General features: G+C 50.1%; 1 protein-coding gene across 6 annotated transcripts in view; it reads left to right on the forward strand.

Moving 5' to 3' along the window:
- Window positions 1–8,704: 8,704 nt before the first annotated feature.
- Window positions 8,705–13,144, forward strand: part of CYTH1 (cytohesin 1) — a 75,600-nt gene continuing 71,160 nt past the window's right edge. For all 6 annotated transcript variants that reach the window (XM_060395834.1, XM_042256269.1, XM_042256272.1 and 3 more), the window contains exon 1: window positions 8,705–8,807. Coding sequence is in view for 2 of the 6 variants with exons in the window: in XM_042256269.1 (XP_042112203.1) it covers window positions 8,786–8,807 (22 nt within the window). In the remaining 4 variants the exon portion in view is untranslated. The remainder of the gene's footprint in view (window positions 8,808–13,144) is intronic.

Here is a 13,144-nt window from a genome sequence, read left to right on the forward strand (position 1 = left end):
TCAGGAGTGAGCAGTGGAAGGCTGCCCAGTGTGATGGAGTGGGGAAGGCCAGGGTGTGAGTCCTGCCCAGTCTTGGTAGCATGGACAGCCTCGGTGTAGACGGGACCTGGGTGAAACTAGATTCTGGGAGAAACGAGGTTCTGGGAATCCTCTCCCCGCACCGGCAGGTGGAGGGCGGGGGGGCAGCCTGAGGATGTGTCACGTGACACCTGGTGGGAGCTCAGCAACGTGATCCTTCTTGGCCTTCGGGACCTTGTGGCTAGTCACCTGCACCGGCTCCTTCCCTTGAACCCACAATCACATGTGTTTGATCCCTGGGTTGGGAAGATCCCCTGGAGGAGGGCATGGCAACTCACTCCAGTATTCCTGCCTGGAGAATCCCATGGACAGAGTAGCCTGGCAGGCTACAGTCCACAGGGTTGCAAAGAGATGGACACGACTGAAGCAACTTAGCAGGCACGCACAGGCCTGGAGGGGCCCCTGCTGCACACACCCTGCTCGGTCCAGTCCCAGCTGCGTCCTGCTCCTTCCTTCCTCACTCCTTCAGGACCAACTGGTTCTGCTGGGGAGGACTATCTGGCTGCGGAAGCTGGTGGCCACACTCCGTTAGGCTCTGTGTTCAGACGGCCCCACTCTCCCATCCCTTCTGCAGTTACCGCATGTTTGTGCCCTCTCAACTGCCTGTGTGCCCCTTACTCTTGCAAATGATTTTCACCCCACTCCAAAGTAAAACAGCGAAACGCGAGGAACCCAAAACTGAAACCAGCTGCTTTCCCTCCCCTTGTGATCTATTCCCCTTCTAACATAGTGGTTAGAAGCAGCAAAACCACCTGGGAGAGTTATTTAATACTAATTTAATTGACAATGAATGTGCCAGAAACGAGACTCTTGAGGGTGAGGCTTGGGCATTGGCGTTTGAACCCTTCCTCAGTGATCCTACTGGGCAGCCAGTGTTGAGAGCTGCTGTGCTAGTCCCAGGTTTGAGAGTCAGCATTACCAGGGGGTCGTGAGAACACAGGTTGCTGGGCCTCAGCCCCTGACATTCTGGTTCAGCAGGTCTGGGCTGAGGTCTGATAATTTGCAATTCTAACATGTTCCTGAAGAGTAAAAGTGTTAGTCTCCCAGTTGTATCTGACTCCTAGTCCATCAGGCTCCTCCGTCCATGGGATTTTCCTGGCAAGAATACTGGAGTGGGTTGCCATTCCCTTCTCCAGATCTTCCCAACCCAGGGATCAAACTCAGGTCTCCTGCATCAACAGGCAGATTCTTTACCATCTGAGCCACCAGGGAAGCCCCTAGGGTTGCTGACCCCACTGCTGGGTGGGGACCACACTCACAGTTCTGATCTAACAGTTCTTACATGGAATGGTCAGTAGGACCCTCTGTGGGGACCTCAGTGTGCTCTCCAGACCAATCTCTTCCACCCCTTGGGGACCTCACCTCTTAGCTGTGTCTTGTGTCTTGCTCTTCCCCCTTTCTTCTCTCATGAACATGTTCAAGTGTCTGCCATCCTAAAAAAGCCCCCTTGTTTCCATGTCCCCTCCCAGCCACCCTCTCCCTCAACTTAGCTTTGATTTGCCTTCTGCCTCATTCTCCTCTTAGCCTGCCTTCTGCCTGCGTCGCTCCATTCAAGTGATCCATTTCCCAAATTTGATGAGCGTTTCCCACGACTTATTTTCAGGGTTTGACACTGTTCATCCCACTCTCCCCGAAGAGCTCTTCTTTTTCTGTCCCTTAAATGTTAAATCTGTTGGATCTGGTGAGCCCTGGATACTTAGATGGAGCCAGGATCAATCCACTTCAATCAATATACCCCATTGTCTAATCGATGTATCCAGAGGATGCTCGTGGATATCCTACTGGCAAATTTGTGACCCAGACAGAGTTCATAGCTGTCTGCCCTCCTCCTACTTGTGTCCAACTCCTGTGATCCCCTCGAGGCTGGGGGGGTCCCCATCCACCCAGACGCCAAAGCCAGAAACGTGCCTGCTAGGCTCAGCACCGTCTTCACGTGACTCCCACACGTCAGTGATGGAATTCTGATCTTTCCACCTGGCTGTCTGGAAAAGTCCTCTTTCCTGTCCCCACTGCCTGGCTCGCAGCTTGAGTCACGGCTATGTTTCTTTTTGATTCGAATCGTCTCCTAACCAGTTCTCCAACCTCTAGAGAAGATCGGCTTTCTGGTCCACATTCCTGGCCCCCAGGACCGTCCTTGAAGACAAGAAGCCCTAATCCAGTGACTCCTGTCCTCAGGTTTTCCCAGCACCTGTCACACTGTGTTGTTGAAAGGACGTGTCAGTCTTTATCCTGTGCTAACAGTGGGGACTGCTAACATGCACCTCTATGTGGTTTTTTGCTCTTACAGCATTAGAAATGATCCATGTTTCATGCACTTTATTCTCCCTTCTTATGTGTATGAACTCTGTTTTCTGCTTTGCATGGCCTTGGTGAGATGCTTTCCCTTGGCAGAGACCAGTGGGCATTGATTCTATCGGGTCTCATTTTCCAGGCCCCCCTCTACAAGAAGTCTTGGTGGAAGGGGTGAGTCAGACAGGAGCGTTGTTGATGACTGTGCCCTGGTTGAAAGTGAAAGTTGCTCAGTCATGTCTTTGCAATCCCATAGACTATACAGTCCATGGAATTCTCCAGGCCAGAATACCGGAGTGGGTAGCCTTTCCCTTCTCCAGGGGATCTTCCCAACCCAGGGGTCGAACCCAGGTCTCCTGCATTGCAGGGGGATTTTTTTACCAGCTGAGCCATCAGGGAAGCCCAAGAATACTGGAGTGGGTAGCTAATCCCTTCTCCGGCGGATCATCTCGACTCAGGAATTGAACCGGGGTCTCCTGCATTGCAGGCAGATTCTTTACCAACAACTACTAGGGAAGCCCCCATTCACGGCTCAGAACGGGGCCAGCCTGCCTCCGTCGATATCCTTGGCCCAGAGGCCTTGCCCAGTCCTCCTGACGCTGCCTCTCTGAGCCCCTGCCCCCCATCCCCCACTTTTGTTTTTTTTTCTACAAGTGAAAACATTTTGGCAGGTCTGGCGGGAACCAGAGCATTAGCTCCTCTATTTGAAGTGAGAGCCTGGACTGTGTGGCACATGGCCAGCTGTCTTTTGGGCGGCAAGGGAACAGTTGGTGACAGCTGGATACAATCAAGATCCATTACAAACAGATTTCCAAGTGCCATTCACACACAGAAGAAATTGCAAGCTTTAGCAAAATAAAATCTGGGGGTTTTCAAAGCAAGACAATGCCCCAGCCTCGGCCCACGTGAGCGGTTTAGTTCCTCGTCTCTGTAACCACACTTCCTTCCCCAGCCCCACCTCCCTCTTGAGTGCAGGCTTAGGGGGTTGGGGGAGGCTGGCTAGGCTGGCAAGGGTTCTCCCTAGGCCAGGGTGTCCATGCCCTGCCTTGTATTACGAAGGACACCTCTGTCTAAACCTGGGTGGGAAGGGGTCTGAGGCTGGCTTCTAGCAGGGCCTCTGGCCAGCCTCAGTCAGGCTTCCCACCCTGGTCTCCGGTAGAAGGAAGGGTTCACAGGGTGGTTGGTGGGTGATCGCTGGCAGGCCCAGCTGAGCGCATTCATCATCTGTGAAGCAGGTGTTATCAGAGGTAGCTGTCTGTCAAACCCCGGCCCTGGCCTTGGCAGAGCTCTGAGCTGTGGCTCATTAGGCAGCCGATTATGGTTCTGTACAGAGGGGAGGGCTTCGGATGTGGTTCTCTTGGGTCTGTGGGTCTGTTGGCCTCAGCAGACCGTGTTCCTTGACCCCATGGTGGTGGGTGGTGATGGCCGGAGTTGTTCTTTCGGCACGTGGAAGGCGTGTCAGTGTTCATGGAGGGAGGCAACACTGTCCTCCCTTTTTTCATGAGAACCTTCAGCTTGCACCACCCGCGGGGCCCCCGCCACCTCATCCTTTTTTTTTTTTTTAACTTTCGGCTGCGCTGGGTTTTTGTTGCTGTGCGGGCGTTCCTCTGGTTGCAGTGAGTGAGGGCTGCTCTCTAGTTGTGGTACACAGGCTTCTCAGTGTGGAGGCTTGTCTTACTGAGGAGCACAGGCTTCTGTAGGGCACGCAGGCTTCAGTAGCTGCGGTTCCTCAGCTCTAGAGCTCAATAGTTGTGGCACACGGGCTTAGTTGCCCTTTGGCATGCAGGATCTTCCCGGATCAGGGATTGAACCCGTGTCTCCTGCATTGCAAAGTGGATTCTTTACCACTGAGCCATCAAGGCAGCTCTGCCTTATTCACCTTGATGGGAGAAGAGAGAGAGAGAACAAATAGAATCATTTGTTTTAGAAAAAGGAACCAGATTAAAAAAAAAAATGGGCATGAGGAAGAACAGAAAGGTCATAGTAAAATCCCTTGCCATCGTACCTTATATTTAAGTCCACTCTAAAAGTTTTATTTAAAGAAAGTAATAATATCATATGATATCACTTACATGTGGAATTTAAAATATGACAAAAATAAACTCATTTACAAATCAGAAACAGACTCACAGACATACAGAACAAACTTACGGTTAAGAAAGGGAAAAGGGGGTGGGTGAGGAATAAATTAAAAGTTTGGAATTAATAGATACTAGCTACTATATATAAAATAGAGAAACAACAAGACCCTACTGTGTAGCACAGGGAACTATATTCAATATCCTATAATAACCCATGATGGTAAAAAATATGAAAAGGAATATATATATGTATATAAAATGGAATCACTTTGCTGTATCCCCAAAACTAATACAACATCGTAAATCAACTCTGCTTCAATAAAAAATATAAAAAATAAATAAAAACAGGTAATACATGTATATGGTACATCATTTAAAAGCTGTGTATTTCCCAGGGCCATTGCAACCAAGTCCCACAGACTGGGGGGCTTAAAACAACAGAAATTTATTCTCCCACAGTCTGGAGGCTGGAAGTCTGAAATCAGTGTTGGCAGGACCACACTTTCTCTAACGAACCCTTCTTTGCCTCTTCCAGCTTCTGGTGAGCCAGGCGTTGTTGGCCTCTCAAATGGCCTCTCCATCTTCACATGGCCTTTTCTGTGTGTGTCTGTGTCCTAATCTCCCCTTCTTAGACGGACACCAGTCATTGGATCTGGGCCACCGTTATGATCTCATCTTAACCTGGTTACATTTGCAAAGATCTTATTTCCAAATAAGATCACAGTTGACAGGCGCTGGAGGTTAGGACTTTAACATACCTTCGTGGGCTCACAATTCAACCCCTAAGAATTGTGTATGTAACGAAGAGTCTCCCACTCCTGTTTCCCTGGCAACTGACTTTCCTCCCAGAGGCAGGGTGGCCCCCAGTACCCCGTGTGCCCTCTTAGCTATGGTCTGTGCTTGTCCACTAGTTTGGGAGCCCTGAGAAGACATGGCTTTACAGCTATTCCCTTTGTCGCTGTGTCCTCAGTATTTTGAACAGTGCCTGTCACAGCATTGTCTCCCTGTCCTGAATATATGTGGAATGGCTGAGTCTACAGTGTAAATGTACATCACATGTAGATGCATTTTTGCTAGGAATAGAAATACATTATACACCCATGTTCTGTCCTAGCTTTTCCCACTTCACACAGCTTGGAAACTGGCTCACTTTGGTAAACGCAGAAATCAGCTTCAGTCTTTTAAAAGACTGTGGGTGCTCCCTTGCATGAAAGTACCAGTATCTAGTAACCTGTCCCTTTTTGAACACTGTTTCTAAAAAAGTTCAAAGCATCACAGTTTAAGCATGGGATAAAAAATAGATATATTTTGGGTTACCTCTGCTCAAAAAGCAGAGTGATCCTTCATCATTCTATTTTTTTGGCTGTGCAGCACAGCATATGGGATTTTAGTTCCCTAGCCAGGGATCGAACCCTCACCCCCTGCAGTAGAAGTCTGGAGTCCTAACCACTGGACTGCCAACAAAGTCCCTCATTATTCTAATTTTTGAGATTATTTTGTAAGGCAAGGACTTCGGAAGGGAGGCATCAACTTAAAAAAAAGTTGTCAGGCTGATCAACCCACTAAAGAGAACAGACCACAGTGACAGGCCTGCAGGGAGCCCCAGCCCATTTTCAAAGTTCTTGATGTGGGCAGGGAGGGGGTCAGGGGAAGCAGCAGACCAGTGGATTCCAGACGCTGGGCTCTCTCGGCTCCTCCGCTCTGTCCTCCCTTTGAGACTCTCCCTCTGAGGTCTCCCTCTGAGGCCCCCAGGAGCTGAGGTCACAAGTAGTAAGAGAAGCTGACCTGCTGGCTCCCGTTTTATACTGTGACCTCTGTGGGCCTCGGTTCCCAAATCCACAGTATGGAGATAACAGCTCAACAACGCACCCCTGCCCCGCTCCCCGACACCCGCAGCCCCTGAGCGAGGAACATGAGCTAACAGAGGGTCTTTGACAGTCACCAGTGGTCAAGTAGGGATTCCCAGGTGACGCTAGTGGTAAAGAATCTGCCTATCAATGCGAGAGATGCAAGAGACATGGGTTCCATTGCTGGGTCAGGGAAAATCCTCTGGAATAGGAAATGGCAACCTGCTCCAGTATTCTTGCCTGGAAAATTCCACGGACAAAGGAGCCTGGTGGCTACAGTCCACGGAGCTACAAAGAGTTGGACACAACTGAGCATGCATATGTTGTCAAGTACATTTTACGTCCCTACCCAGTGCATTCATTTACAACCAAACCAAACATTATCCTTACGGTACAAGGTGGATGCTGATTCTCTTTTATTCTATCTTCTCTTCCTTCAATGGAGATTGGTTTTTCAACCATTCAGAGTCAGGACCTGCCACTGGAAAACACTGTTGTAATGAAACAATGTAAGTTAAGGGGATTTGTTTACAGTCAAAAACCAGGCTAATCGAAGTGATTAGCATTCATGCCCTTCCCATCCAAAGGTTTGGGAGTTCAGATCACAGGGAGAATTAACCTGTGGCCTCAGTTGCTTTTCTGCCCAAGTTTTGGTCATCGAGCAAGAGTTATGTAAAATCAATGAAGATTAAACTCTTAGGTCCACCAGAATCAAGCTTCTATGGATAAGATAATCTCTGTGAGGGAAGTGTCTGATTTCTGGAGCTATTGGAAAGAAACACTTGCCTAAGGAAATAAAGCCCATCTTCTTGGACATACGGGAGACATCAAGCTTCACCGTCAAAGCCTGGGTCCGACAGCTCAGGGAGTAACAGGGATATTTTTGTTTGTGAATGCACAGTTTTCCTAGCCACCAGAAGGGTGGGCCAGAGCTGCACCCTGATGGAATGTGAAGATTGGGATCCCTTAGACTGATAATGTTGGAATCCATCTCATCAAACAAAAACATTGTCAGCTGTGCTGAAGTCAAGCAGAAGACAGCAACAGATCACAGATCAGTACTGGGCAGGAGCCTGGATTTTATAGGCAGATGCTTCATTTCACGGGTGTGAGACAGGTCCAGGGGGCTGAGGTATTTGCCCAGATCACAGAGCTAATAGGAAGCAGATGTGGAAAGAAAACCTAGAGTTTCCTCATTCATTTACTCCTTTTCCATGAGAGGAAAGGGACTTTCCTTTGTTGTCTACCGGGAGGCATGTTTTGGAACGGTCTGTAAGGAAACAGACTGCTGAGAAGGGTCACAACTCCCCCTGATGGAGATATTCCCTGACATTTCAGGGGCATTGCCAGGACCTTGGGCTGAGCTCTTCTCCCGCAGCACCCCCAGTACAGCACATTGTGCTAGGGGGTCCAGGGTCATGCCCCCCAGGAGGGTCCTGGACCATCCCTGTGTGATCCTTCCAAATGACACACTTATAATTTTTATGTGTAGCACCAAATCAAGAAAGAGCATATCCATCCAGGAACAAGTAAAAAAGCAGCATTTTCGTTTATTTTTCTGAATTAAAAATTGGTGATGTCCCCACCTCCAGGTGCAGAACTACTGCCCAGGCTCCTCAAAGGGCAGCTCAGTCTAACCAGTGGGTGGGGATTGGTCGGTCAGCCCAGTGCAGGCAAATAAAACATGTAAGGCACAGCCTAGAAACGTATGAATCCAACAGTCGCAGGAATCAAGGTCACCAAAATCCTGACATGCTGTGAGGCTGAGGTGCCTCTCTTTGAAATTTGATCGGGGTACATTCAGAGGACAAAGAAAAGGAAGTATATAAAGGCAATGAACTCATGACATTCACGGTGCTAAGGTTCAGACTGCAGAAATAATGAACTCAAAATATTCTGGTATTCGGCCAAGGACTAGCAGGACCTGTGAAACTAACGTCAGCGAGGACCACCCTGCCCTTGAGTGGCCGGACACGACCTTGGTACCTCTGTGGGCGGCTGGGCTCTGGTCTGTTTCCCAGGCCTGCGCCACCCTTAGGAAATCCGAAACCTGCTGGGCCCCCGGAGGCGGCCGAGGCGGGGCCTCGGGTTGGGGCGTGGTCAGAGGCGGGGCCTCGGCGCCCGGGGCCAGCCAGAGGGGCGGGGCCTCGGCGGGCGCGCGTACGCAGTCCTGGGCAGAGTAGAGGACGCGGCCCCAGGGGTGCGCGCGCGGGCGACGGGGGCGGGGCCGCAGGCCCGGGGGCGGGGTCTGGGCGGGCGCGCGTGCGCAGGCGCGGGTCGGGAGGCGGCCGCGTGCTGGGCTCTGTGTGTGTGTGTGTGCGCGCGCGCGCAGGCCGCGGGCGGGGCGCCCCGCGGGGGACGAGGGGCGGGCGGCGGGCGGCGGGCTTGGGGCCGGGGGCGGGGCTCTGAGACTCGCCGGGCGAACGGGGCCGGGAGCTGCGGGACCTGGGGCGAGCGGCGAGCCCAGGCGCGGAGCCTGGCGCCGGCACCATGGACGAAGACGACAGCTACGGTCAGTACGGCCCTCGGTCCGGCCGGCGGACGCCCCCTCCCTTCCTCCCTTCACCGGCCCGGCGCCTTGGCCGCGCCTCAGGCGACTCACGTTTCCCGGGGACTGTGGTGCCGGACGCGAGCCGGGCGGGGCGGGGGCCTCCTCAGGGCAGGGGGCACCGGGGGCCCCGAGTGTTAAAGGCTGAGGGGTGATGAGGGGCCGACGTCGGGGTGCACGGGTCTCGGGGGCCGGCGCTGGGGGTCGCCGGGCTCCAGTCTCTGGGGCCGCAGTCGTAGGACCGGGGTCTCGGGGCCTGAGTCTCCGAGGCGGAAGTCCTCCAGGGTGAGGGTCTGTCTCGAGGCCGGGGTCTAGGGCGGGGTTCAGAGGAGGGTCTCGGGGTCCGGGTCTCGGGCGGGGGTCTCGGGCCGCTGTCCCGCGCAGGCCCAGCCTCCCCCGCGAACGCTCAAGTTCCCCCGGCCGTTCTCCGTAGTTTCCGGCCCCTTCGGTGCTGGCAAGTTATGTACCCTGGTCCATGTCTTTGTTCAGAAACAAAAATGAGAAAACACAGGCAGCGAACCCCGAGTGGACAGGCTGCCACCTGACGGTGCCGTCGGGGCCGGGATCTCCTGCCGCCGGCCACCCCAGGGTCCGAGGCTGACCGCCTCTCCGCGGAAACGGGGCTGCTGTTCCCCCAGCGCCTGCGGGGCGAGCCCGAGGGGCGCCGAGAAACCCAACTTTGCCTTCTCATCTGTGCCCAGAGACGCGGCACAGCCCTCACGCCACACCGACAGCGAACGCTTGACAAAACTACCCGTTTCCAAAGCCTCCTTCTGCTGACCTCACCTGGGAACTGTTGGCCATCCGCAGGGCATTCGTCTGTCAAATGGCTTCAGATTGCCAGGCTGGCAGAAGGCTATGTGGAATGCTTTCGTTAATTTATTTAACGTTTTATTCCCAAGAGATGAAAGAATGGCAGATAGAACAAGTGGTGAAGTTTTGTGGTTTGGTAAGCAGAGTACAGACAGCAGTTTGAAATGCTTGTGTGGCTTAGTGGAAGCGAATCCGCTTTCTTGACTAAGTGACATAGGCGACGTTTGTTTCTTAAGCTCTGAGGGAGCAAGCTTTGTTGTGGGGTATGTTAAAATGTGAAAGGTGAAGCACCTTGTTACTTTTCTGTTTGTTTACGAGTAAGTCATTGAGGAACCACTGACCGCAATAGGTGGGTTTATGACCCACAGTGGCAGACAGGGGAAAGGCCAGAGCACGTGGGATCGGTGTCCATCAGATGTCCCCTGGTTACCTTCCAAGTAAAAGCAGTGTGTGCTTTTCCTCTGTGATTGAAAAAAGAGAAAACACCCACGATTGATCCCAAAGGACTTTTCAGCCCCACTTAGGTGTCTGTTTCTGCCCACCCAGGAGAAGCCTTCTCCAGCTTTGCGTGCTCCTGTACCATCTCTTGCTGTTTAATCCAGGCTTTCTTCATGCCCTCTCCTGGTGGTCTTACCCACCGCTCGAGGCAGGAAGCTGTTGGTCTGGTTGCTTTGAACACAATGACTGCTTTGCCACCAGGCATGGCATGAATTCGTGCTCAGAAAGGGTGAATGGAAGCAGGGTGTATTTGTTTCCTGTGGCGGCTGTAACAGATTGGCACAAACAACATAAACTTGTTATCTTACAGTTCTGGAGGTCAGAAGTCCAAATTTGGTCTCACTAAGCTAAAATCAAGGTGTTTACTGGGCTGTGTTCCTTTCTGGAGGTCCTAACAGGAACATCTGTTTCCTTGCCTCTTCCAGCTTCTAGAGACTGCCCCCGTTCCTTGGCTGCTGGCTGCCTTCCACCTTCAGAGTCAGCAGGTAGCATCTTCTCAGTTCTGTCTGGCTTCTGCCTCTTCTAGTTAGGGCTCTGTGACGCCATTGGACCCACCTGATAAGGATAAGGATCAGCAGCCTTAGTTCTCCAATGGTAACCCCCTTTTTGCCACGTAGGGGCGGCGTGTTTCCAGGTTCTGGGATTAGGACAGGGCTATCTCTGGGGCCCATTATTCTGCTGACCACACATAAAGATGAGGAAGAAGTTGTTCTTTTCTTTCTGTTTGTACAATTAAAAAAAAAACATATTCTTCGTATATTGGAGGAAGCAGAAAGGTTGATTTAAAGATTTCCCCCACTCATTGGGTTTACCACACAAAAAGTACCTAATGGTTCAAGATGATCATAACAAGAAAAAGGTTCCTAGTTCTTTTTAAGGTTTGCCTCAGTCTCCAGAACTTTCCATTTCTCTCCTAGGTTTTACAGAGAATTTACCTCAAAAGATAAGACAACTATTCACATTCCACCTTTCAAACTAAAGTGGGTGCTGTGGACTCAAACAGTGCATAGAATGCCAGGTCCAGGGGGTTCCCTCGGAACCTCCATTGGTGGTTCATGAGTCAGCCTAGGTCACTACCATGATTTTTTAACATTGTATCTTTGGGGACAGGGTTTATGATTTCCATGCTATCACCTTGCTAGATAAAACCTTTGAAGCATAACTCATTTATAATAAGCTAAAGAAAGAGAATGTGTCTTAGAGTTTCTCTGTTCAACGAAAGAGAATTTTGAAAACTCACCAGAAGGCTTTTCCTAACTGCATACTCTTTGATGTTCTGTGCTGACCCAGAAACCACACCACTGAGTTCAGCAGCCCTTTCTCTTGTTCACTCCCTGTGATCCTGAGTTGTTTATTTGGTCTAGTTGTAATGCACTAGATCCATACAGCATAGTTCAAACTACACATGTGGTGTGATAAACCAGACTGTGAACACCTGTGTGAAGTGGGGGGGAGGTTAAACAAAAGTCAATTTAAAGCATTTTTTTTTCTTTTAAGAAAAATGTGGAATTAGTGGTTTTCTAAAAGCTTAATTGACACTTTAAGAAAGATGTTCCTAATGCTTGTGGCTGGCTGGTCTTTATCCCCGCCCCCCCTTCTTTCTAAACCCTGAAATAGTTGGGATTTTTGGGGGGTCATTTTACGTTCTTATTAGATGACTGTACTTCCTGGATGTCACAGTTCTCACTTGTAAAAGGAAGAGGTATTTTTACCTTCATAGCGTTCCCTGCCCACGAAAGGACTCAGTGACTGTATTCCTTTTTGTTACTTCTGAATTCAAGCAGACATTTTTAACACGCAGTCTGCTTCTTAATGGGCTTTCAGGCCCCTCTGAGATTGTATGTGAGAGTTTGTGAACGTGCATTTTTGGAGAGTCCTTTGCTTTAATTCAGTTCTCGAACGGCTCTGACTCTTGGAACTGCTGCTCCAGAGGTTTGCCTGCCTCTCTCTTACAAAAGGTCTTGAGGTAGAGATGGGCAGGGTCCATCCAGTAGTAACATCGGAAATGTTAGTGGTGATGATTCTATATCACGACTCTGACGAAATAATCGGATTTCTGAGCATAGGTTCTTAAGATCCCTGAACCCATGTGCTGTTCAAGACCTTTACTTCCCAAATACAGACCTTACTCCTCTCAGCTTTTATTAGCTTCGGCTTATCCCTTTTCTGCTGCATGAGGGAGAAGAAGCCTTTAAGAAATAAGCCTCTCTTGAGAGAGTGGAGATGTTGATCTTAACCAGGCATACCTGGCATCCTCAGATGATAAAAGTGCGGTGTGGGCAGTGGTATGCATAGGCAGTGGCATGCATGGGTGCTGCTGCAGGACTGTGCGTGGGAGCCTATTGCGTCCAGGAGAGATTTGCTGTTTGGTCTTTGTGCCTTAAGAACAAGCGTGGCCTGGTACCCAGTGGAAGCAGCTCAGTGACTCTGGAAGGAATAATAGATTGAGCCAGTTTCTGTGTGGCAAAAGTTAACATTTGCTGAACTTGAATTTTTCTCTTCCCCCCGATCCCAAACAGAAACTAGAACACTTTTATGAATGTGCTTGACCCTATGCCAAACCAGTTTTCTTCATTTTTCTATGATATTGATGACTTTCATTGTTCCCAAGTGTAGTTCCACTCTTAGTGATTTGCATTTATTGAAAAGGATACAATTACATAAAGTCAGGGTTTCTTAGAAAATCTGGAACACAAGGTTACCATAATTACACACTTTGTGGTCTATAAGGTAGATTTCCAGGGGTGACATTAACATGTCAGAGGATATAAACATTTTGGGAATTCTTGATGGGTGGTGTCAATTTGCTTTTTCAAAAGGCTGTATCAGGCTACCCTGTTCTTAGCGATATATGGGGGTATGTGTTCCAGTATCACTACCAGTGTGCCGCTGGTGAGGATTAGCATATGAAAGCTTTTTTAAAGAAAACTAATTTAATGGTTACAAAATGGTTCCTCATTATATCTGTTGATTACTGGCTAGGTTAAAAA

The sequence above is a fragment of the Ovis aries genome, chromosome 11, assembly GCF_016772045.2.
Source record: "Ovis aries strain OAR_USU_Benz2616 breed Rambouillet chromosome 11, ARS-UI_Ramb_v3.0, whole genome shotgun sequence".
Lineage (NCBI taxonomy): Eukaryota > Metazoa > Chordata > Mammalia > Artiodactyla > Bovidae > Ovis > Ovis aries.